The sequence below is a fragment of the Carcharodon carcharias genome, chromosome 5, assembly GCF_017639515.1.
Source record: "Carcharodon carcharias isolate sCarCar2 chromosome 5, sCarCar2.pri, whole genome shotgun sequence".
In the NCBI taxonomy this organism is placed as follows: domain Eukaryota; kingdom Metazoa; phylum Chordata; class Chondrichthyes; order Lamniformes; family Lamnidae; genus Carcharodon; species Carcharodon carcharias.
In genome coordinates, this window is record NC_054471.1 from 97,174,974 (window position 1) to 97,201,989 (window position 27,016).

At 42.6% G+C, this 27,016-nt stretch overlaps 1 protein-coding gene across 4 annotated transcripts in view; it reads left to right on the plus strand.

Annotated features, from left to right (window-relative positions):
* myom2b (myomesin 2b) overlaps nt 1–27,016 on the plus strand; it is a 181,008-nt gene that overhangs the window by 38,125 nt on the left and 115,867 nt on the right. For all 4 annotated transcript variants that reach the window (XM_041187577.1, XM_041187581.1, XM_041187578.1 and 1 more), the window contains exons 7-13: nt 8,177–8,265; nt 8,372–8,422; nt 12,059–12,223; nt 15,974–16,135; nt 18,539–18,680; nt 20,553–20,752; nt 25,093–25,146. In XM_041187577.1, coding sequence (XP_041043511.1) covers nt 8,177–8,265; nt 8,372–8,422; nt 12,059–12,223; nt 15,974–16,135; nt 18,539–18,680; nt 20,553–20,752; nt 25,093–25,146 — 863 coding nt within the window. The remainder of the gene's footprint in view (nt 1–8,176; nt 8,266–8,371; nt 8,423–12,058; nt 12,224–15,973; nt 16,136–18,538; nt 18,681–20,552; nt 20,753–25,092; nt 25,147–27,016) is intronic.

The window sequence follows — 27,016 nt, forward strand, 5'->3', positions numbered from 1 at the left end:
GAAGTGTGGTTCCTGGTACTGAACATATCATTATAGCTGAGGCCTAACTACTGTTTTTTGAGGCAAAATCAAGTCATACGGACTCGAAACATTAACTCTGTTTCTCTTTCCACAGATGCTGCTAGACCTGCCGAGTTTTACCAGTATTTTCTATTTTTGTTTCAGATTTCCAGCATCTGCAGTATTTTGCTTGTTTCTTGAGGTTTAGCATAACTTTCTTGCTTTTGTACTCTATTTCAATATTAATAAAGCCAAGGATCCCATATATTTAACAGCTATCTCAACATGTCCTGCTACCTTCAAGGATTTGTGTTCCCATTCCTAGTTTAAAATTGTACTATCTTGTTTAAATTGCCTCCTTATTCTTTTTACATAATGGGCTGGATTTAATGCAGCCTGTCATGGTGAGGAACATGGCAGCTGGGCCCACTTAATTGTGGGTTAGGTTCCGCGCCAGTCTTCTGGCAGTGGAAAACCTCCTCTAATTAAGTTGGAGGACAGAAGGGGCTGACGCAGGATTCCCAGTCACTAGCGACAGGATGTCACTGGCCTCATTAATAGGCCAATAGACTCCCATTATTCCTAAGCCCACCAAAATTTAGTTGTGGGTCTGGGATTAAATGGAGGCCTCATGGATTTCCTATACTTCTTGAAGGCCACCCGGCAAACCCTGTCGGGTTTGCCAGCGGCCTCCTGGGAGAGATCTTTTGTAGTTAGGGGCTTTGTGCCTGATTGAGGTTCTTGCAACGGGCAGAGGAGTTGGCCACTGAAACCACACCCCAGTCCTTGCACCCAACACCCCTACCTTCCCATGATTCCCACTCCGCCACTCCCATCTTGCCTTCACACAGATTTGGCCTGGGATCCCATGATGATCCTGGGCCTCTGGTGGTGGAGTGCTGGTGACAGCCATCGCTCCCATTGGAGGAGCTGTTGGCCACTGATTGGCCGCAGCTCTTGGCAAGTGGGACTTCCACTTCCGGGGACCTCAAACACAGGGTAGGCCTGCCAGTGGCTACTTTAGTATCTGAAGGGCACCTGATTCTGTCAGGCCTCTCCCACAGAACTGACAGAGGCTCCTTGCCAGCTCTTCAACTGGTCAGTGAGACCCTTGTCATCCTGCCAAAATCCCGGCCAATGTCATTTCTCTTTGTTAAATTTCATCTGCCATGTGTCTATGAATTTTACCAATTTGTATGTCCTCTTGAATGCTGTTGTTATTCTTATTGTTTACTACGTTTCTGAATTTTGTGTTTTCTGCAAATTTTGTAATTAGGCCTTTCATATATAAGTCCAGGTCATCAATATATACAAAAAGAGCGTGGTCTTAATACTCACCCCTGGGAAACGCCGCTGCATGTCTATCTGCAGTTAAAAAAACAATTGTCCAACAGCAATCTCTGCTCCCAATGCCTTAAGCAAATTTCATATCCATGCTACCATTTTCCCTTTAATCTCTTAGGCCTTAATTTTGCTAACAAGTCTATTATGCAGTAACTGTTGCATTATTTCCTATTTACACCATTCACTTACTTTTTTAAAAAAAAGATTGTTTGCTTGGTTTCATGCTTGATTCATTCAGATATTTATCGTAGACAGTTTCTGTAATTCTCATTGGAAAAAAAATCGATGAATTCCAGTGACTTGGTGGGAATGTCACCACATGATGTGTTGATGAAGCATTTAGGTAAAGAGAGGTCCTATGCTTGGTCACTTTTTTTTTGCTTAGGAAACTGATCTCAGTTATAGAAGCAACAATTAGCCTCAGCAGCCCCAGCTAGGAAGGGAATGAGTTAATCTCATCACTTTACTCCTGATTGCCAGTGATGGGCTCCAGTTGAAAACTCTGCATTCCCATTGTTGAGGACATGATGGGGTTTGGTCTGGATCCTCTCCCACATTCCTGTGATTAACTAGTCTGCTGACATTCAGGGTTGGATATCCTCCAGGAATCTGCCTGCTTCTGGGAGGTTCTGAAAGGCTGTTCAGGAGAATGTGGGTGGGTAGCCTCTTGCCAATCCCCACTCTTTAAATTGGCCATCAATGTTTTCTTCTCTTTCCTCTCACCCCGCTGCATGTGAATAACAGTGAATGAGTGGGGCTTGAGACTTTAGATGATTTCCCCTCAACTCCTGCCTCTATGCCAATGGAGGAGACCACCATAAGGATGGAATCAGAGGGGGGACTGTGACAATGGGCAGATATTTTCACTCAGTGGGCGGGCATGTGCCCGACCTGCTTAAGCGCCAAGTGATGCGCATTGACATCGGCTGAGCATGCCAACGTCAACACGTAATCATGCGATAGTTCAGTCAGCAGGCGCATGCCATTGTTGGCAGTGTGCCCGCTGACAATTAAAAGGCCTATTAAGGCCATTAAGCTTTCAATTAATGTAAATTTTTCACTGCCCATCCAACCTAACGGCGAAAAGACCAAACGGCCTTTGCATTTTTTTGGAAACTCATCCCCGGGCGGGATGAGGTTTCCAACATAAAATAAAAATAAAATAACTCTTTAATTTTTCATGAATAACATGTCCCCTGAGAGGGATATATTTCATTACAGTTTTATTTAAAAAATTTTTTTTTTATATATATCTCTTCATCGCCCTGAGGCAGCTCTGTGCCTCACGGAGATTATGCAGTGCTCACTCATGCGAATGCGCAAAGTTCATGCCCGGCCCACTCGCACAAACCCCTGCCCCCCCCCCCCCCCCCCCCCCCCCCCCCCCCCCCCCCCCACCGCACAGGCAGCTGGGTGGGCCTTAATTGGATCACCAGTGTGAAACCACAGTGTGGTGCAAATCGCCCGCCCACCAAGGGTAAAATTCTGCCCAATGGGAGGCAGGAGGGGACTAGCAGTAAGATAGCCCTCTAATTACATACTCAAAAGCTGTTAGTTGGCTTTGGCTCATTCAGTCCCCTTTAAAATGTGCTGCTCTTTAATGTTCTGGAGTGAGCCCTCCACAGCAGAACCGCCATATGTCCATCCCTGATGATGGTGGAGTCCCTCTGAAAAGTGAGACATGGCTGGGAGCTTACCCCACAGACACAAGTGATCCCCACCCAGGAAAGTGGGTGGCAGAGTTGGACCAATGAGATGTTGGTCAGCAAGATGAGTGACCTCCCGGAGGAGAAGCTGGAGCTCAGAAAGTTGTCCAGCATGACTTGCTCCTCTCAGAAGAGGATGGGAGAAAAGCTGGTTTGGGGATTAGAAAGAGAAGAACACAGAGGCCAGAATTTTACACCACTCCACCCCCACAGGACAGGACTGGCAGCAAGGTTGGGGGCATAAAATTGGGTGAGATGGCAGTGGGAGCCCATGGCCATTACCTCCATTGGTATCTGATTAGCAAAGGTCAGGGGGGTTGGGGTGCGGCTGGTTGTTGGGCGCTGATGGTATTGTACTAGAGATGTGGGAGGGGCCAGGGAGGTGCACACCGTGTAGTTCACCCTGGTGGCCTGGCTGCGGGCCTGGTGGCCTGGGCACCCTGTTGTCAATACCAACAGAGAGCCCCACCCTGAGGAGAAAGGGTGGCCCCATCCCCAGCCTTCCAATCACAGCATCCTCCTGCCCCCACTGAGCCTTCCTGACTGTCCTTGGAGAGGTTGCCTTATTTACCCTCCTGTCTGGCCTCGTCCATTGCTCCTTGTCAGCGTCTGACTGCAGTCCTGGTGGTGGTGCTAGGACTGGGGAGCTGCTGGCCCTTTGATAGCTGCCAGCTCTTGGAGGTGGGACATCTTCTCTCATGAGGACGAAAGCTGTGACATCAGGCAACTAATCGCTTGATGACCGTAAAATCCAGTCGTGGTTTCCCGGGTGAGTAGAGATGGGCTCAGCCCTGACTTTACAGCTGATGGGTTGAGCCACCGCATCCAGTCTAGTGATGTGTTGTGTACAGACTCCTGATTAATCAATACTTTGCATATCAGCTGGGAGCCTTCTGTTGCTAAAATGAATGCACATGTTATGCATCCGTGTGAATTACCTTTTAATTGGAGTATTCCTTAGTGTTCATGTGCACACCAGACACATGCTAATTTACTTGACCTAATCTTGGATCTCCATATTCTTTCTTAACTGCTTTTAATTCATCTTTTCCCTTTCTGACTCTCAGTAACTGAAAGAGACTTTGTCCTTTCTTCCTGGTACATTGAAAGTCAAATGCAGGCAATGGCCCTTCATGTTCTAATGTTGTATGGGTTTGATGTCGGATTGATTTGTTATGACCTCTGGCTGTTAGATTCAATTATCCAGCCAAGAAGGCAAAGGAGAGGGACACTGCTAATGACCATCAGTGTGGATTACTGAACCCTAACCATACATCATTTTAAAGACTGTAAAGTTGCATGGAGTTCAGGTTGACAGGAGAACGATTGCTGTCATTTTTTGAAGTATTATTTTGATTGACAGCAGTGTTTCTCTGAGGTTTCCTCACACTGTTCTGTCACCTGATATAGATGAATGAGGTAATCTGCTTTCCTCATTTGCACTACAGCTCTGGTCAATCACAGCTGCCCTCACAAAAATGCTGAGCTGTTTGCGATCGGATCTCTGCTCCCTCATAGCAGCTTAGATTCTGTTGGCTATCACCTTGTTACTAAGACCATGTTAAGTCCGTGATTTGAAACCTTTCTAATTCTGTTATATCTGCTCCTGTTTTATAGTGTTCAAAAATATCTTATACGTAAGATCTTAATACTTGCGTATGTAAAAATAAGTTTGGTGATTCTATGGTCTGCCAAATGCAGAAATACATTTAATTCTTACACTACTGATATGAGCTAGAGTTAGCTAGAAAAATAATTGTACGCTAATGACTGCACTATTATTCACACATGACTAACCCTGCAGTTTGTAGCAAGGAAAAGATATCCCTTCAGTTATGATTCACTCAAGTTGCTGGACGATTTCTATGGATGACAGCAGAATTTCACCCTCAACTTCCCTGTGAGGGACGAGAAATTTTGGCATCATTAATACAAATCAAAAACCCCGCAGAAAGTTAGGGCTGGTGCTTAATGCTGTCGGGACGCTTTTAATTATGAGATTTAAAAAGTTTTGAGGTGAAGGGTGAGGGAAAATATTCAACTTGTGGGGCACGATGCGAAATGCCCTGCTCCAGCAAAATCTAGGCCAATATTTTCATGTGGTATAATTTGCTTTAAAATGTTAAATATTTGTTTTTGAAAAAATTAGGGCATTTATAGGGCAGAATCTTCTGATCGGCATGCGGGGGTGGGCCCACTCGCCGACATGTAAAATGACATGCGGTGACATCGGGCGTGCATCCTGGCATCACCGCGTGGCATTCTGATCATCAGCTCGGCAGGCGCGCACCAGAGTCAGCTGGACACCCACCAAACAGTCAAAGGCCTGTTAAGGTCATTTAAAAACTAATTGAAGTGGTTATCAGGGCGGCCCGTGCAACCTTAAGATTGGCGGGCAGGCGAAAAGCCCAGGCAGCCTTCGCATTTTTCATGGAACTTCATCCACGGGCGGGATGAGGTTACGTGAAGGGTTTATAACTTTAATAAAAACTTATATTAAAATTTATTGACATGCCTGAATAATTTTTAAAATTTTTTTTCAAGTTTTCATGATCAAATTAATCTTCCTGAGGCACCTCTGTGTCTCAGGGAGATTTCTGTGTGGCGCGAAACAGCGCAGGCCCGATTGTCCCTCCTCCCCCCACCTGCACAGGTAGCACTGAGTGCTTCTGGGCACACGTCACACTGGGTGGGCCTTAATTGGCCCACCCACGTAAAATGGCGGCGTGCAGTTGATTGTGTGTGGTGATTGGCTTTGCGCCTGCCCACGACCGCTCCCGTCCAGCCCACCTGACGGGGAGAAAATTCTCCCCATAATGTTAAAGGGCAAGGGACATCTAGGGAATGTGTAATTGTTTAGGCTTAATAACATCCATACCCCTCCCAACTGTTATGCCCAACTTTCCAAGAATAAATCATGCCTTTGTCATCTGGAATTCTTTGGTTGAGCAATGACAGTCATTTGGTAGTACAGAACTTGAGTATTGCTGAAGAAAAGAGGACTGACGAATGCAAGATGAAAAGCTTCGACAAAATATGTCTCTTTTCTCAGCAATACTCATTGACAGAATTTTTTAGTAAAAGTAAACACTGAAATTTGTATTGGATTTCAACTTGTCTTCTAAAACGTTGAACATGGAAATACTAGCATCAGTCCAGCCTGTAACTGGACAAAATCATGAATGCAGAAGATTGAGAACCAGACAACACCATAAGCACAAGGCAATGTTGTTAAACAGCATAAAACTATCTTTTAATGCACTATTTGGTTCAGCTTCTGGAGCAGAAAGCACCTTCCTTCTTTTGAGACATAGTTAATTATTACGAATAATTAAGATATAAAAACACAATTGTGAGATTGTGCTTGGTAAGTAAGATTGTTGATACACTGGGCAGAATTTTGCCCTTGATGGGTGGGCGGGCCCCACCGGCTTGGCAGCGGATGGGCAGCGGATCACTGCCGCTGAAACGGGACCCGCCGCTATTTTAAGTGGGCGGGCCAATTAAGGCCTGCCCGACGGGAAGCGCTATGTACTTCCTGTGCGGGCGGGGGGGTGGGGATTCCCCAACTGCCAGAGTGCGCTCTTTTGCTAAGTGCTGCCTCAGGGAGAGCGCTGAAAGTTTTTGAAAGTTTAAAAAATAGAAAAATAAAAAAAAGTATTAACATGTCCCCCTCATGTGACAATGTCACACGAGATGGGACATGTTAATAAAAATCAAAGAAACTTTCTTAAAGTTTTTTAAAACCAACATGAAACCTCATCCCACCGGTGGATGAGATTTCATATTTTTTTAGAAGCCCACTGGGTCTCCTGGCCTGCCCGCCAACCTTAAGGTTGGACAGGCAGGGCCTTTAATTGATTTAACTACCCCATCAATTGGGCATTGACAAGTCGGTGGGTGGACAGCTGATCGTGCTGTCCGCCTGCCTTCCTGAATATTTAAATGGGGCGGAATGACGTCAGGGGAAGCAGGGAAGCCTGGTTCAAGGGAGGCCTAAGTTTCCTTGTAAGGCCTGGAGGTGTCCTTCTGGCCCACAAGAAAACCTGAAAATTAAATGTAACATTTACTGTCTGGGCCTATCTCTTCTGGCCCAGGTTCATTCTCCCGGCAGGTTTTTCCTGATAATGAAGAGCCAATATTGCACCATGTGCCTGCCCCCCACACACCCTCCCCCAACACCCCCTCCCCCTCCCCCTCTCCCTCTCCCTCTCCCTCCAACACCAAGCCACACCCCTGCCCCAACCCCCATCCTTCTTGCTGCTCAGGACTCTGGTTAAAATAACAGCTTGGTTCCTGATGACATCGTCAGATCTGATCTGAATGTTTAATGTAGGACCTCAATCCCTTCCTGCTCAAAAGAGCAGGATAAGATCAAGGCACAGTAGGAAGATTACAGGATCGGTGGGGTAAATTAATCCTCTTCTTTGAACTGACCATACCCAGCCTGCTTTCCGCCAGATAGGATCATTAAAATCAGGCCATTTCTTTTTCTTGCCCGCTTGTTTTCACCTGTATCTTTTAATAGAAGATTACTTAAAGATGTGGTTGCAAACATGAGGTAATCTAAAACTCTGCTACCCATGTCTTAACTCACATCAGATCTCGTTCCTTCATCACCCCTGTGCTCACTGGCACACATTTGCTCCCAGTCAAATAATGACTTGTTTTCAAAATTCTCATCCTTGCTTTCAAATCCCTTCATAGCCTCATCCCTCCATCTCTGTAATGTCCTCCCACCCCATCACCTAATTCTGGTTTCTTGAGCATCCCCAATTTTAATTACTCTACCATTGCTAGCATTCCCAATTTTAATTACCCCACCATAGCTGGTCATGTGTTCAGCTGCCTAGGAATTCTCTGGAATTCTCTCCCTAAACCTATTGACCTCTTTCCCTCACTTCCCTGCTTCCTTCCTTCTTCCTTCCTCGAAATCTATCTCTGACCAAGCTTTTGGTCATTTGACCTAATATCTCCTTATGTGACTCAATGTTATATTTTGTTTTAAAGTGCTCCTGTGAAAGACTTTTTATTGTAGTAAAGTACATGCTACACAAATGTAAGTTGTTGCTGAAGATGTCGAACTTGGTGTGATGCTATTAAGGGGATCTTGTTTTTGGTTTCAGATGCAGCCCTAATGACACTGCTCAATACACTGCCTTGGCTTTTAACATTCATGGAGAGGCAACAAGCAATGCTACTGTCATTGTCAAACGTGAGTTTCAGAATAAACATATTTTGAGCATTTTTCAATTTGAGACACATATTGTACAGGAGGGAGCATAATTTAACCAATTACTCAAATTGCCATCTCCTTTTAGGATTCCGAGGGGATGAAGAACCTTACCACTCTGTCTTGCTCCCTCTGAGCTGTAAGTAAATGCCTGTAAAAGCAATACATTGTATCTGTTGTGATTAAATATCATCTGTTGTTAGAATAATCACTCACTTTGACAAATGTCCAGCATGAAATCTTCACCGCTACATTTTCTGTGCAGCTTGAATTTTATTTTCACTTCCCACGTTTCTTCTTTCATCTCCTGAGGATACTGATCTATGCAAGGGTAAGATACTATAGAAACTAGTTGTACTCCAATAATTGGCCAAACACTCCTTCATGTAAATGGTGGAATGCCATTATATTACAAAATACAGTCTGTGTATGCATTGACAATATAAAGATCCAGAGGGATAAAGCAACATGTGAGTTTGATCCTTGCCTCACCCAACACCTTGGTGTTAATGGATAGAATTCAGGCGTGCAATTTATACCCTAGAAACACTGAAGCTGACAGTATAGCATCTATTAGTGCTCCAGTTGAGATCAGCTAATCTAGCATGAATAGGGATGGAACTTAAGATCCTTCCGGCCTATTGGCTCAGATTCATATGGCCACTGTGTTTATTCACTAATCTGTCAAAGCACAGCCTTTATCTCTGATTCTGTGTACATTAAATTTACTATGATTTCCTTTGGCCCCTGTTATTCATTACTGAGGCCTGTTTGGACTTACTACACCAACTGTAGTCCAATAACATTTGCTGTGAATGTCATTGGGCTAGAGCTATGGATGTAGCACTTCAAGCCTAGAAAGGTGGAAAAAAAACTCCGGCAGTCTGAAGGGAGGAAATAATTTAAGGGATAATGATAACAAAAGATGCACAGGAAAATGTTAGCATCTGAAAAAAGGAGAAGTTCGATGCATTGGGTAAAGGCCCTGCACCAGAACTGGGAAATGGAAAACAATATGTATAGGATGGAGCAAAACAAAGAGGGGGAGGGTGAACAATAAATAAAGAGATAAAAACAAAAAAACTGCGGATGCTGGAAATCCAAAACAAAAAAGAATTACCTGGAAAAACTCAGCAGGTCTGGCAGCATCGGCGGAGAAGAAAAGAGTTGACGTTTCGAATCCTCATGACCCTTCGACAGAACTTGCGTTCGAGTCCTTCGACTCGAACGCAAGTTCTGTCGAAGGGTCATGAGGACTCGAAACGTCAACTCTTTTCTTCTCCGCCGATGCTGCCAGACCTGCTGAGTTTTTCCAGGTAATTCTTTTTTGTAATAAATAAAGAGGCTCCTCTCTCCTCTTTGTTTCAGTCTGTTCAACAGCCCTGAGTTATTCCATGTGGCTGCCTCAGGCACGACCAATATATACTCTTACTGAAGATCAAACATCACTGACATAACGTTGGATTTGTTTGTTCTTCTGCCCTCTCAAGTCACTTTATAAAACCATAGTAAATAGGAAAAAATGGAATTCCATCTAACATTGTAATCATTAATGTTATGATTCTGGAGTGAGGGTATGAGAATTACCATTAAATATTCTTCTAACATTTAATAATTTTTAAAGCTTGAGTTTCACCATTAGTACGTCCTTTTAAGAAAGTACATCCTTTTAAGAAAAAATCACAATGAATTTTCTTCCATTTATTTCTGTTACTTCATTTCGTAAATAAATGTTCCAACTGTCAGCAGTCAAGGCGGAAACCGGCTTAGAGATACTAAGCCTGTTGGTTTGAAAGAGACAAGTTAACTTAAATAGAAATACAGACACAAGTCCAGGCTGCTTTTAGAAATGGTGTCGTTTTAAATGTGCATGTTAATTGAGCACTCTCGCACTTGGAGACTGAAGGGCTTTTAGTTTTGCATTTCAGGTCCCGGGGGTGGAATGGGATATTGCAACAACTTCATTGCATTGCCATCTTCATCTCCTAGTTAAAATCTTCTAGTGCTTTCCTACAGGCATATTGGGGAACACAAGGACTGGGTTTGCTGCTTATATGCAGAGCCTCCTGTCCACATGCACTGTCTTCCCCACCATCCCCACACCAAGCCCTTTCAGTTAATTTCTGCTAGAGGAAGAAATAAGCCAATGGGGTTTCTTAATGAAATAATAGAACCAATCAGCCTCACTGATTTATGTGTGAGAACCTCAGAATTGACAGCATCCTAGTTCTGTGCTTGTTCATACTTGCGCCACGCACGTGTGCGTTCACACACACACATGCACGCACACACACACACACAAGCACACACACACACATACGTGTGCTCAGTGGAACAGAGGAGGATACCAATGCTCGTATTGCAGATGACAAGATCCACAAAAAGGTGGACTGTACATTGCTGCTTAGTGGTACCTGAACTGCATGGCTGCAGTCCAAGGTTTTTGCTAAAGCAAAAGGCGCCTTGAGAAGTGAGGGGTCTGGGCCAATTCCTCTGATGCTGATGTCAGAACTGTCCTTCAAGGAAAAGACTGAACAAACCTGCAGAAGTAGGAAACAAACTTCTATTAAGGCTATGTGAGTAGATTGCTGTTAGTGATGATATAATTAAAATGCTTAACACATTTTTTAGCAAATTTGATCCTTGACTATTTTAATGGAGGTGACAATCTGTTTAATATAATTTCCTGCTAGATCAACCTCTGTTGCCAGAGTATCTTGTCTGACTTAAAGAACTATTCTCATTGTTTGTTTGAATATTCCTCTACTGTTTTTTTTTCTCTACTTTACCATCCTACCTGTTCTTCTTCCTGTGTTAATCAATCCTCTCTCCCCTGCAGCAAGCTCTGCTTGAATGAGGTTTGAGTCATATCTAGGGCTGCAGTGTTGGACAAACATAAAATTAACCAGCAGGAAGAGACTAACTGGTGTATCAAGTTTGCCCCACGTGCCATGATAGCTAGAACATCATGATTAAACATAATTCCCACAGCTACCTCCCTAACCCACTCCCACCTGGCTAATCTCCTGAAAGAAGCAAAAACAAAGTGTCAAACAGGGAAAAATATACTATACAATATTCCTCTCTGACTCTCTCAGGCAATCAAAACCAGCCCAAGAGATCACATGCATCGAGTGTAATCAATAACGACACTTACCTTTGATATAATGCAATCTTTGCCCACAACCCCAGCTCCCTTTTTGAAGGGTATGCAGAGAGGCAGGGTCCCTCGCAATAGCTGGCAACGTATTGCAGAGACTCAATGCTCCAGGGAAAAGAAGCAGTGTTTATACTCTGACCCGTGTGATTCCATGCTCGCAGCATAATGGGCAAATTTACCCTCAAGAAAAAATGTGCAAACTTCTACCCTATTTCATAATTCTCTCAGACCTCAAAACCTCCCTCAGTCTTTCCGTCCTCTACAATCTGTGCCCTCTGAAACTTGTGTTTGGCATTTTTATTCCCTTGTTCTTGATTCTATCTTTTTTTCCAATTCTTTTTTCCAACTTTTGGAAAGTTTTCCAACTTTGGCTATAGCCCTTTGACTCTCAAGAGAAGTAATGTCACTCATACAAGAGAAAATATTGCAGAATTATAAATATGCAACTTGGTTCTGACATAGAAATGCCTTACACACAGAAAGGGACTCTGAATAAATACAGTTGTCTAATGCCGTACTGGATAGAGAAATTATTCTTTTAATGAAAACCTCATTAGATATGGATAAGAACTGCTTCCATGTGCTAACATCTCTTGTGATTTTTTTTCCCCACAGTACCCCTGTTGTCACCTCCTGTTTTCACACATATAGATATTCAATATAGTGAGAAATTTGGCGTGAGTTTTGGCACTGAGGGAGAGACATTGGTATTGTCCTGCCGGATGATCCTTACACCAAATCTCGGCCGTCTCCAGCCGGAAGCTGTGTGGTACAGAGATGGTCAGTAATTGTGTCCAAGTTTTCTTTCTGTTTTCAGTTGTGATATTTGTGGAAGTGTGCATCTGTTAAAGTGAGCTAGTGGTACCAAAGAAGAGGCTGGTTGCGTATCTCTGCGGTTGCAGATCCTTGTTCCTGCAGAGCTTTGCATTGCAAGCTTCTTGCTTCTAGGTTTCCAGCCAGGTCACAGCCAGCCTGCAGAAATTTAATTCCTTATGTCATGTCATGTCATGTCATGGGGTTTTAAGTACTTTTAAGGTTTGGAGTCAGCTCCTTCGCAAAGGCCAACTCTGTCTCCAGTGAAGTGAATTTTATCAATGGTTTTTAAGGCTCGATAAGCAGCACCTTTGACACAAAATCATTTGAGTGGTTTTGTATAAAGGATGATTCCACATTGTTCGCTGCCAGTGGGTCAGAGTTACATTGTTGTGCCTTCTTGTTCCTGCCCTCCTTGTGAGTGTTTCTTTCCTGTTGGTATGTGAGATTCCACTGTGAAACTGCAGCTACTGTGATTTCCAGAGGTTCCTGCAATTCAGGCTGGAGGTTCAATCTGGTAATGACAGGACATAGGAGTTTTCTGAAATACTTTACCTTTAGCAATTCGAAATGTTTTTAATGAGTGACAAAATTGAAAGAAAGTCTGAAGATAAGTTTCTCCTTCTACTTTTTGAGGAAGAGCAGGGGAGGTTTCCCTAGTGTCAATATTTATCCCTCAAGTAACATCACCTAAAACAGAATAATTGGTAATTTACCTCAGTTTGTGTTTGTGGGACCTGTGGGCAGTAAATTGGCTGCCACATGTCCAATATTAGAGCTGTGACCGGAATTCAGAAGTGTTCCATTGGCTAGAACCACTTTGGGAAATCCTGAGTGAAAGGTACTGTAGAAAGATGTTTGCAATTTTTTTCTATGATGTTAAAGCTTTTCATTGTTCTTACACAAAAAACCCTCTTTATTTGTAAGACCTTCATTGTAATCATAGAATCATTGAATGATATAGCATGGAAGGAGGTTATTTGGCCCATCGTGCCAAGGTGGTTGTGGTTGTTGGAGGTGAGTCTTCTCAGTCCCAGGACAGTGCTGCAGGAGTTCCTCAGGGCCTCAGGGCAATGTCTTTGGCCCAACAATCTTCAGTTGCTTATCAATGACCTTCTTTCTAATATAAGGTCAGAAGTGGGATATTTGCTAATGAACGCCCAGTGTTCAGTACCATTTGCAACTCATCAGAAGCTGAAGCAGTCCATGCCTGCACGCAGAAAGACCTGGGAAACACCCAGGCAAGTAAATTTTATGCCATAAAAGTGCCAGGCAATGACCATCTCCAGCAGATATCCAAAAGGATATCTGATTAATCAATATCATGTTTCAAACATGACCAAAAGAAACTTTGTTAAACGATACATGTCACTTAAACTGAAAACTGTAGTTCTATCATGAACTCCATGTGAGAAACCATATTCAGCATCCAGCCAGCAGATATCAGCCAATATCATGGACCAGACACAAAAAGTTACACCCACTGAAGTATTCTATTGAGACAGTGTACATGATGAGAGAATCTAACCATTTCCTCTTGAGAGCTAATGGAATTACCATTGCTGAATCCCCCACTATCAATATCCTGAGGGCTACCATTGACCAGAAAGTTAACTGGGCCAGCCCTATAAATACTGTGGCTACAAGAGAAAGTAAGAGGCTGGGAATTCTGCTGCAAATAAATCTGACTTCCCAAAGCCTGTCCACCATCTATATGGCGCAAGTCAGAAACATGATGGAATACTCTCCACTTACAGCTGCTAACATTGGGGATTTAAATCTACATATAGACTGGAAAAATCAGATGGGCAAAGGTAGCGTAGATTTCTGTTAGCCAAAGGTATTAGGGGATATGGGGCAAAGGTGGGCATATGAAGCTAGGTTGTAGATCAATCATAATCTCATTGAATGGCGGAACAGGTCAAGTGGCTAAATGGCCTACTCTGAGGGGGAAAGGCAGAAAAGCAAAAAGTCTGTACAGTTTCTTTTTGTCCCTTGCAAGTAATGTAATGATGAGCAACTTTTTTGATTTACAATTGGTTCTATTATGTTTTGTAAACAAGTGTCCAACTTTTCCCATAAACTTATTCATGAGGACAGTGCCCAATTTAAAAAGAAAGCTGCGTAAATATTCTATTTCCAGACTTCTTACATGTGGTCACTATCTTACAGACAGTCCATTCTTTCCAGGTGGATGCATGGGATAGAAACACTGGTTTACACATCAACCCGGTCAGGAATAAATTCTCATGTCAGAGACCTTCATACACACTGCTCCAATAGAACAGAAATAGTGGGTGTACTTTCTCTGTCTGGATGCTGCCCATGATATTGACTGACATCTGCTGGTTAGACGCTGAATTGCTGTGTCCTTTTGGTTGCTCACTTGGAGCTCATTATACAACTGTGGCTTTCAGCATAAATGACATGTATTGTTTAACATAATGTTTCTTCTGGGCATGTTTGAAAAATGATACTGATTGATCACATATGCCTTCATTCTTTGCTTTCTGCTTGCAGGAAAACCACAAACCAGGGTTACAGAACGTGTTAAAATAAAAACAAAATACTGTGGATGCTGGAAAACTCAAATAAAAACAGAAAATGCTGGAAAAACTCAGGCCTGACAGCATCTGTGGAGAGAGGAACAGAGCTCTTCTTCAGAGCCCTGAAGAAGAGTCATATGGGTGTGAACCGTTTACTCTGTTTCTCTCTCCACAGATGTTGCCAGACCTGCTGAGATTTTCCAGTATTTTCTGTTTGCATTAAAGAACTTGCTTTTGATTTAGCTGCAAATGGCTAACCTTGGGGATCTTACTTAGCTCCTAAACCTTTACATTGTGGACACTTGGAAGCACTGATTCCCAAATCAAACCTATCCATAGTTAATATTGCCAAAACCAGCTCTCTATGAGGGGTGATTGCAATGCTTTGTCCATTTTCTTTATAATCAGATTTTTCATCCTTCCCTTCTCTGAGGAAAGACTCTATGATGATTTTCCCATGGGCTGCAGCACTTAACAGCCCAGCTGAGATGAAAAGAAATCCATGTTTGAAACTTTTATTCTGTCAGAAGATTTATAAGCAGCAGTGATGATGATGATTCACTGAAATATTTTCTTCCAGTACCATCCATTATGAAAATAGATTTCAGGAATGCATGTGCTCAGCCTATTGACATCTGCCCTTTGCCCTGTGGACTCAACTCAGGATTGTCAGGAACACTGGGGATGGATTTTCAACTTGCTGTCTAGCTGTAAAACTGGTGTTTGCTGATCGGCCATAAATCAGTTATGGAAGTTCCTGATTGTCACCTCAATGGGAATGGAGATCAGACTGTTTCTATAAGAGGTAACCAATCTCCAACCCCAACTTTAAGTCCAAATCACAACTTGAAAATCAACCCCACACAAGGCATGCATTCTGGAATAGATCCCTTTTAAAAGTGTGGAGTACCTTCAGGATAAATGGGGCTCAGGGGAGAATGGTTAGCATCTTGAACACTTAACATACAAAGGGGAAAACTTACTTTGTGATTGGTGAGGGGCATTGTATCATCAGATGAAATGAACCAGCTAACCAAGCAAAGTACAGTGTTTTTGTTTTGAACTGTATCAATGGCATCTTAAGTGCTGTAACTTCATTATCTAGAATGTGTTGCTTTTAGTCGCCAAAGTCTGTAACACTCCTGATCCATGGAACTTTTTGTTTCTCCAGATGTTGAGGTAAAGAAGTCCAAGTGGGCTGCAATGTACTACAATGACTGCACTGCTACCCTGACCCTACCTCACCTGAATAAAGATGATGAAGGCCTGTATACATTACGCTTGATAACAAGGGGTGGCATTTCACAGCACAGCGCATATGTATTTGTCAGAGGTACAGAATTTAGTCTTTTGCTCAACCTTATCTGTACAGTGTTTTATTGGCTCCTTACAACTTTATCTTATTTTCCTTTCTCCTCACTTTGTAGTCCCTGATAATGTATTAACATTCATCAAGATGGAAAGCAGATGCCCAGCTTGATGATGATATGCGACTGCTCTCCGCCCTCATCACCCCCAGCAGGAGGCATTGCCCAACACAGTTCAAAGTTTCTTGATTTTTCAATATGCCTGTGTTGAATTGGATGAGTGAATTATCTACTCTACCAATGGAATTAAGGCCACTAACATGCTCACTCTATTTACGGATTGTATACAAACTGCATTGATATATTTAGTTATGACATTATCATTAAGCTTGCAGGTATTATTCAGTTCTTTCCTCCAAGCTTTAATGTCCACATTCCCCTCAATGAGCTTGTTGAATAGTTTGAGACCACAGGCTGTAAATCGTGGTTGAGTTAGGAATTGTACTTGCCAGAGTTTGTGGTATTGGTGAGAGAACACCTAATTTGCGTAGTGCAGATGGGCACAAGAGCTGTTTAGGGGGCACAACTCTGGCACCTGCTTGCCCCACAGCCAAGGAAATTTTGGCTTTAGTTCATTGGTAGGGGTGAGGGGTTTACACAGGGTACTCCATCCAGCTGAAATCCAGGCATGTTCCTTTCAGCCCTTTGAGCAAGAAGGATGATATGCATATTTTTAAAAACAAAACATTCTGCTTGACTTTGGAAGTCCAGGCCCCACACCTAACCCAAGACCCACTGGTGGGACCCACATCTCTGCTCCTTATAGAAATCATTACCTGTCCACTCGCTTGGTGTACTGACTTCCACTGAGCTGCCAGTCCAAGGAATGCAAATTTCACAATTTTATAGACAAAGCCTGCAGTCCTGTGTCTATATGTCAAGAATTAATTCAACATGCAGACAAAAGTTTGAAGTTTTCTTAAATATTAAATGTTATATATGCTCACTGGCAATACCTGAGGTCACAAAGGATGTTTTGCCACAGAAGTCAGGTACATTACAGTCAGGTTACTCCTCTCCAGGGGACCCTTTCTCCATCTTCCACCTCAGAGTACAATAGCCTTGTGTTTAAGATTAAGTAAAGGGACATTTCATAATTTCCACCGTGACCTTCTCTCTTGGTTTTATATGAGATATAGATAGCTCAACATATCAAGACTCAAAAATGTTCCATGATGTATAACACAAACTGTGTTATATATTTACTGGTACAGAAATGAATAAACATGAGAGATTAGAATTATTCAAGCCTATTTTGTATGACATTTAGAGCCTTACAAATATTGTCATCAACTACATTTGCAGGTTTTAATTCTAAGATTTAACTATAGAACTTAATATAAATTATTATTTGGCATAAAATGTATTTGTCAACCATCAACTAACAGTGGATCCCAATTTGACCTGAAGAATGGGAACTCTCATTCTGGGTGGACATTGCCCATGGTTCCATCATCTGGCCGTCATTTGCCTTGTCATGGCAAATAGATGTTCTCTCCTTCATAGGGAAACCAGGAAATTCCTGGAAATGACAACAGATTGGCTTAATTCATGACGAATTTCAAGAAGTACCGGATTTTAAAGATCATTTATGGATTGAACTGAGTGAACCGAAAGGGCACTTTCTGTTCTAGTTTGGCTCTTTGTCAAAATTAGTTCCTTTAGATTGACACTGTTAATTTCTACATGTGTTCTCCAAATTGTTTGCTGTAACTTTGGTATCATTGTCCAAGAAAGTAGAGTTAAGGGCACAATCAGATCAGCCACAAATGGTGGACCAAGCTCGAGGGGCTAAATGGCCTACTCCTGCTTCTATTTCTTATGTTCTTTTGTGTTAGATCTGCAGAATCCCTGGAAAATGGCATATGTTCCAAGGTTTCTACAGGTTTCCAAATTTATGACAACCAATCAGGAGAACCCTTGTGGAAATTCTACTCCTCAAGTTAACAAACTAACTTTTGGTGTTTAAAATGGAAGGATTTCTTTCTGTTTTAAATTATTGTTTTAGAAAATCGTTCTGCATATCAAGTTTATGGATGTTATCAGTCCTGCGGAATGCAGCACATTTTCATTGGTCCTAGAGCAGCCCAGCACAGATCAGGCATGTGACTGTGTCTCTGCTCCACTCCAACAATAGATCCCAAACACAGTCCCTGAAGAGCACCCTTCCTCTGCAGACAGCATTACAATGTGAATTGCCTGTTCTCTGAAGGGCATATTTTCCAAACCTCTTTGCTAGCCCAAAGAAGGCTTCCCATTTTTGACGTAAGTAGAATTGGTTATTGGTTTCACTTGTCACACAAAAGATCATTGTGCAAGTTGGCGGAATCGTTTTCCTTCCTTATCCTGAATCCTCTTTCTTCTTCCAGATGCAGACACTCCAGTTGTAGGAGCTCCAGGAGCCCCAATGGATGTCACATTTTATGATGCTAACAAGGATTATGTCATCCTCACCTGGAAACCTCCAAATGTAACCAAAGAAAGTCCTGTGATTGGATATTTTGTTGACCGGTATGATTGCCATTGTAAATGTCAGTTATATAACCAGGTCTGGTTAATGTTGTCATGTCAAAGTTGTCAAGTATACTGTGATTTAGTTAGCATTCATTAATACAGAGGGAGATTCTTCTCATGATCACTTTTTCCATTTGGGATACTTCCTTACCTGAGATAAAGAATCAAACTCATTTGTCCTCAGCCTTTCATCAGAGAGATGGTGGAAATAAGGGCTTTTATGAAGATGGCAATGAATAGATTCATCTCAGTAAGTTGGTGGGCAGGATAAAAGTCACAGTGGTGGAGATCTGAATGCAGGTCAGCTCTCAACCTTTCGTTTTCTTCACATATTGAAGGCACAATCGATAACACTAATATATACGTGTGTGCCACAGCAGGGAACTGGAGTAAAGTCCATGTATTAAATATAACCCTACTCAAGCAGTCTGGTAATTACCCTGTGCAGCTTATACTGTGTTAATCTCCATTTCTGCAGTTGGTGAAGTTCCTTATGGATTTATGCAGCCAGTGAATAATAATAAAATATTTAAATATCTGTGATATTAATGGTTCCCTGTTATCTAAAGGACATATCTATGCCCTGGTAATTTGCTTTGATTGTTTTGTTGACCTATGAAGGCTATGAAAGTTTTTTTCAACCTCATCAAAAATTTCAAGCAAGTTAGTTGAACACAATTTTCCCTTCAACAAATCCATGCTGGCTTTCCATAATTAATAAGGATTATTAAGAAAAGCAGCAAGGATTTGTTTAACATGTTTAACTAACTCACTTGAGTTTTTTGATGAGGTAACAGAGAGGGTTGATAAGGGTTGATGTACATGGACTTCCAAAAGGCACATGATAAAGTACCGCACAACAGACTTGTGAGCAAAGTTAGAACTCATGGAGTAAAAGATGCAGTAGCAATATGGATACAAAATTGATTGGGTGACAGGAAACAGAAAATAGTGGTTAATGGTTATTTTTCAAACTGGAGGAAGATTTATAATGGAGTTCCTCAGGGATTGGTGTTAGAACCCCTGTTGTCTGCTATGTATTAATGACCTAGACCTTGGTATACAGGGCAAAATTTGTGGATGATGCAAAACTTGGAAGTATTGTGAACTATGAAGAGGATAGTGTAGAACTTCACAGGAACATAGGCAGATTGGTGGAATAGGCAGACAAGTGGAAGATGGAACTTAATGCAGGTTATTCATTTTGTTAGGAAGACTGTGGAGAGACGATATAAAATTATAGGATACAATTCTATGATTGATTCTGTATGTGCCCTCAATATCCTCAAGTCTCTATAGGTTCCCCCTGGATCCCATAACTCTTTTGATGAGAGTGTGGCCTACTCTGAAACTACCAATTGTGCCCAAGTTTGGAATGCTGTTAGGAGACCAAAAGTGATTCCTCCATCCAATTCCTCCCCTACAGAGATTGCAACTTGGCTCCTTCCAATTCCGTGTGGCCCAGATTGGGTACTGAACAGTTCCTTCTCCTTAGTATTGAGCATTGTTTCTCCTGAGTTCAGGACCACCACACCCCCTTGACTTTAAGGATTTGAATGTATGCTATAGCAGGACAGGCGAGCAGGAGTAAGGGATGGACAATGAGGTATTGTTGACAAGTTAGTGCAACTTTGCTGGTCACCAGCCAATGGGCTTCAACAGTTCTGCAGTTTTTGTGCACTTAATTAGCTTTTACCTTAAGATGGTGCAAGAAAATATGGGTTCATTTGGTATTTTGGGAAAAAGCAAGCATGTTATGTCAGTTCAAGAATAAAATATGTCTTTGCATTCAGGATTTTGCCTCAGGAGTTTTGTGCAGATGTCCATGCTTCTCACAGAATTGTATGAGCATTACCATTCTTTTGGAAGGTGTGAAGCTGGAACTGACAATTGGATCCAGTGCAATGATGCCCCAATTAAAATTTGCAAATATCCTGTGACTGGCCTATTTGAAGGACGTTCCTATATTTTCCATGTGCGAGCGGTAAACAAGAGTGGTATCAGCAGACCTTCCAGAGTCACAGATGCAGTGACAGCCCTTGACCCTGCTGATTTTGCTCGGCTGCAATGTGAGTATCTTGCATTCACAGAATGTATCAGATAATTACACACTTAAATATTCCTGCCTGAGAATAGCTTTTCATTTTTGTTTGCAAAGAGGAGCCTGAATTTCAAATTTCAGGTATTGCATCACAGTTAAAAGTGACTCTGTCAGAAATGAGGGGTGGTGCCCACAAAATTTTGCTAAAAGCTTTCCTGAAACACGCAATGAAACGTTGGATATACCTGCAGTTTAAATGAGGATAATCCCATGCCCTACCGTACTTTCAGTGCAACATACGTTCAGGGCTGTTCATTGAATTATCAGCTTTTTTGAAGGTTTGGTCAACTCCTGGTGGTTTTCTGAGTTGGCATGTATGGGTGAGGCATGCAGAGGGCAGCTGTCAAGCATGGCATAATATCTCTCCCCATGTAAGTTTCACATGTGGGAGGAAAAGGGGAGGAATCATTAAAAAAAAAGTCATGGTCATACACATCTAAGATAACTTATCACTCAAGTCATTCCAAGCTATGTTCGTGTTTAAAGTGTAGAAAATGGGGATACAGCAATGGGTACTAGCTCAAAGAAGATACATTTGTAAAACTTTGTTTGTTGGCAGTAAGATTCCAGTTTGCTACGCTGATGATTGCAGCAGGCAGAAGTATTTGTGATAGTTTCTGACCTACTGTGTCACTGTCAGAATGCATGAATAGAATGGAGAGCAATGAAACATGTTGCTAGGGACTCTTGCACTGACGAGTGGAACGTGATTGATTCCCCCAAAAAAATCAAGACGTTAATTGCCATTTTCACTGTTTCTTGGTAACTCACTTCCAGTGATTTACAGTCATAAGCAGGGAATGTTACAGGCGAACAGAAAGAGTCCATTATCTGTTGGGAAATGGAGCTATCTTACTCATTTCTTAAAATGTATACAGTGTTTGGTAGTCAGGTCTGCAATAAGTAGTGCCACAAGGCAGTAGAACACCTTTATTGACCATGCTGCAGACACCTAGAATGCTGTTTCGGTGCCCCCATTATACAGGGGTTGAAATTGCTCATTCAGCAATCCGCATGGAGCCATAAGCCAAGAATGTTGTACATCAAGTAATGGCTACACTCTAATGGTGAAAATGTGACAGTATTTATTTTCAAAATTCATAACTTCATTGGTAATTACATTGCTTCAGCCTCCATAATAATGACAGCTGACACTTCTGTAGAATCTTTAATATGAGAAAATGTCTCAAAGTGCTTCCTAGAGGTGGAAAAAAATTAACAGGACATTAAGCAGTGATTGGAGAAGGGTTACAACCATTCAACAAAATAATGGACAGGAGAAGAGAAGCTGGCATACCAAGCTTGCTTCACACAGTCTAGATGCTTACAGCATCATGATTCAATCGCCCACCCCATCCTGCTGCACACACCCACACCCGCCGCCGCCACCCCCCCCCCCCCATGCAATCTCCTGAGAGAGGCAAAAAAAGAGAAAAACCCAAAGGGCAATTAAGGAAAAAAATCTGCTACATTTTTTGTCTACCCCCTTGGCCGAGGAGATCACACTAGCCATTATGTTGCCTGATATTTCACCTACCTTGAAGGCCAGGGTTGGTAACTGAAGGCAAAGCCAAAGAGTTAGGTTTTAAGAAAGCTTTTGAAGAAAGGAGGGAGGTAACAAAGTGGAGGTGGGTGGGTTTATAGAGGGCATTTCAAAATGTCTGGCTGAAGCAGCTAAGGGTTCAGAGTATGGGGCATGGTGGGGGGTGGGGAGGGGAGGGGGGGGCGATGGGGGAGGTGGGGGGCGATGGAGGAGTTTAAAGGGAGACTGAGTCAGAAGAGAAACAGGAACATCAGACTGAAGCAAGTGGCACACCTGACTACCAAACACTATATACATTCTAAGAAACGAGTAAGATAGCTCCATTTCCCAACAGATATTGGACTCTCTATTAGCCTGTGACATTCCTTATTTATGGTTTCAAATCACTGGAAGAGAATTACCAAGAAACAGTGAAACAGGGAGATGAGAAGCCATGGAAAGACTGGTGGGTAGGAACAAGGATTTTGAAATTAATTATATTGAAGACTAGGGGAGCCAATAATTGCTTTCAAGGATATTGCTGATGAAGGATTGGGACTTGGTGCAGGACATGGTGTGAGTGGTGAAGTTTTAGATAAGATGCAGTTTGTGAAGGATGGTAGGTGGCCAGCATGGACAGCATAGTAATAGCTTTCCCCTTTTTAGCGGCCAGCAGGTAGATTGTGATTCACAGCCCTCCCCGTTAACCCTGCCAAGAAACCCAGTCCATTTTAAGGACTGGGCTTCATCAGCACTTGATCAACAGACTGCAGGTGGAAAAAGAATAGCTGAGGGTAGCCTGTCACCCATTGGTTGGCCCAGGCAAGATTGCAATGGGTATGAATGGGGCTGGAAGTCATTCCCTACTACCCTCTGGGTGGTGCTACACAGTGTCCGCCAGGTTAGAGGCCTCAAAATCTACCCGATTGAGTCTGGAGCGCTGAAAGGTTTGAAGATAGATTCAGTAGCAGTGGCAAGTGAGCATCATGGGGTGGAGTCAGACGATATGATAGTGAATATAGGTTGTTGGTGGTTTTGGCCAGAAAAAAATAAGATGACGTTTGTATAATTAATGTGTAACAATATCCAATCAACCTTGAGGCAGTCACTGCAATTTTGTGGGCCAATGATCCACAGTTGAATATTTGGAAACATCTCAGTCCCAATATTGCATAATTGCCCAAATATCGCAGCCAAAATAATGGTGAGGCTAATAGGTCCCGCTTGTATTCATGTGCAAATGCCACAGCAACTTTAGGTACATGATTAAGTGTGGAAATTGAGAAGTTCCTGTCAGAGATCTGCCCTGTTCAAATATGCTGAGGGGCATGAAGTCCCTGTATTGTAGATTCTAAATAAACTCTTCAGGAGCAAAACCCAGGACAAATGTAAGTGATGTTGGGCGAGGGGCTGATAGGGTGGGGGCATGGGGGGTGCAGGGTGTTGGAAGCAACGGCAGGGGGATGAGTGGCTCTCAGTGGCCCACCCCCTTCTGGTTGTCCAGCGCCCCCCCCATCTCCCTAATGACCCCTGGTGGTGACAAGCTGCCCGCAGGGTAGCAGCTGTCCTGCTTGGCACATGGTGACAGGGCACCTGCAGCTGGATTAATCCAAGCAGTGAAGGGATGAGACACTTAAGTGGTCCTTAATTGGCTACTTAAGGGCCTCCATCGGTGGTTGACCATGGGCCTTTCCACCCAGAACTTAATTCAGGTCGAGACAGGAAGACAGCAGGATTTGAGTATGCCACCATCCCACCTCAGTATATGTGCTTCCCACCTCCAAGCTCACCACCAGCAAGAGCACAAGATGCCATGAATGGTGCTTCAATGGGACATCTGCTGTGTTCCTAGAAAGAGGAGTTGTCTGCATTCAAGGGGACTAAAGTGTTTTTCTTTAAATTGAACTGAAGATTTTTCATCCTCCTTCCACACCAGAAGAGAGGGAGGGGTGGGGGCAAGGTATCTACTGCTAGATCCTCGAACAGGGCTATCGACATTCTTCCTGCCTTGACCCCATTATGCACCTTCACCCCTATTTCAGTGCTGGCAGAGGTCAGAGGAGATTTGGCTAGTTTTCTTTTGGTCCAGCTTCCTCTGTCATTCAAATATGGTGAGGCAGTCAAGCAGCTGAGCCCCCTACTTGAAGATGATCAAGGAGAGCAAGTGATGGGGGAGGAAGGAAAATTTCCTGGGATGTTCTGAGAGGTGGGGATGGGACATTAGGCCCTCGCTGCTATACTTCCTTTATTTATGGACAGTGTAACAGAGGGAAGTACAGCCCTATGTCGCCCAATAGAGTGGCATGATATGTGGGGAACACGCGCAGTTTCATTACATTAAAAATTTGAAAACTGTATTTTTTAAGAAGCTGTTTAATTACTGCTTGTATTATTGCACTTCCGTTTTATTTCAAATGTTCTTATAATGGCTCTGTTTAAATTTGGTGGTTCTGAGATGTACTTTGATTACATTTTGATTGCCATTTCACTTGTGTTCTCATATCGCATGTCCCCAGTTGAAATGGTTAGATGGTTGTGCCCATATCCTTTGGAGTGATACTATTGCTTCAGTCTGGGTTGTCCCCGTCAATTCATCTTGTCAGGATGCGGTGCTGATGTGATGCCGGACTGTGATTGGGGAATGTTAGCTCAGCTTGAGTTGAAATGCCCCGTTTCATGGTCCATGGTACAGAATGCATTCCATCAGCAAAAGCACCTGACTGGGTGACTCTTGAGGTTTTTTTTCGATACTGATTAACATATTTTATTGTTATTTCTTTCCTCAGCTATTTATTTTGATGAAAGCAGACAAATCGTAATAAGCCAAGATGACTTGGAAGGTATATTCAATTCCAAACATTATTTATTCTAGTTGGTAAAACCTGGATGTTACAAAAAATATTGTATTATTTACTGATAAACGTGCATATATCAAATTAACCAAAGTAATAGGGGTTAATCTTTTCATTTCAAATGGATCATTGTCTCATTGTAAGGGGCACATTGGAGTAGATTTTGCATATAACCATTTTTACTTCCACTGAAGTGAATAGAAGTAAAAATATGGATGGATGTAAAATGAGCCGTCTACTCACTATCATTTTATTTAAAGTCAAAATCTACCTCAATATTTATATAATTCATGGTAATTTCCAGGCTAATAATATCTGGCATTATAGGAAGTCAGTATTACAACATTCATTACACAATACATTGGAACTCCAATATAATTCCAACGTCTATTCCACTTCAATGTATCACCAGTAAAGATTAAGACAAGGTCAACGGTAAATGAAAGGAGGTCTTGTGGCGCAGTGAGTAGTATCCCTATCTCTGAGCCAGAAGCTCCACTTTTAAATCCCACTCCAGGATTTGATGGCCATGGTGCATTCATAATGTGGCAAAACAGGTTGGTTATCAACTTGCAAATCCTCCCAACAGGCTTATGGCAGGTGGGATGGACTCCTGATCAGCTATAGCAACTTGTTTGAGGGAAAACAAGCTGTGGGAAACAGATATAAACATGTGCTGTGTCTGTTCCATGCAAGTCTGGATTCAGAAAGTACACCATGGGCTGAATCTTTGGCTCGGCGAGCGGGGGTAGGGCCCGCTCACCGAAGTGTAAATGTGACGTTGGACATGCGTCCCAATGTCACTGCACGTCATTTAGATTTTCAGTTTGGTGGGCGCACAGCCAACTGTCAAAGGCCTGTTAAGGCCAATAATGAACAAATTAAACCTATTGAGAAAGCTGCCCGTCCAACCTTAAGGTTGCAGGGAGGCTAAGAGCCCAGGCGGCCTTTGCATTTTTCATGGAACCACATCCACGGGCAGGGTGAGATTTCATGAAGGGTTTATAAAGTACATAATTTTTTTCATTTATAGTTCATTGACATGTCCCAGCTCATGTGACACAGTCACATGAGGGGACATGTCTTTAAAAAAAAAATTTCTCTTTATTAAAAGTTTTGGTACTTAAACTAATGAGGCAGCTCAGATTTCTACACTCTTTCGCATGCATGCCCCGACTCAGGGAATCCCCCTCCTCCCTCTCACTGCCCGCACATGGAGCGCACAGCACTTCCGGGCATGCGCCACACTGGGCGGGGCTTAATTGGCCTGCCCGCGTAAAATGCGGCGCTGACATGATTGGGGTCACCAGCACCCGCCCCCCCCCCCGCCCCCCCACAACCTTCCGGTGGGGGAAAATTCTACCCTATGTCTAAAGGCAAATGGTTGTTGGGTTTAGGTTGCAATTAAATCATAAGATATCAGATTGATATATGACTTTATTAATGTTGTGCCCAACTGAGCAGGCAGCTCAGAAGAGTCGATCAGAACTAATGTTTAAAAAAAAAAGCAGCAAATAAGTAGTTGGCTAGATGTACATGCTGGGGATACTTTGCGTAATTTGGACGTTGTCTCCTGTATTCCCAAAGTGACAGATAGCTATTTCCCTGCTTTATAATCATTTACTTACCTGTATATTGTCACGTTTTTACAATTTTTACAATTCACTCAAGTCATCAAATTTCAGTTTGTGAGCTTTAAATCATTGATTTTAATTTTGTTGGGCATCTTATGATCCTTGAGTCATGGAACAGGCACGATGAAAGGGGCGTCATCTAATTAGATCCTGTTCCATTGTCTAAGGTTATCCTTCTTTTAGATAGTCCACTATCTTTATTATAAACGTCTTTGCCAGAATTC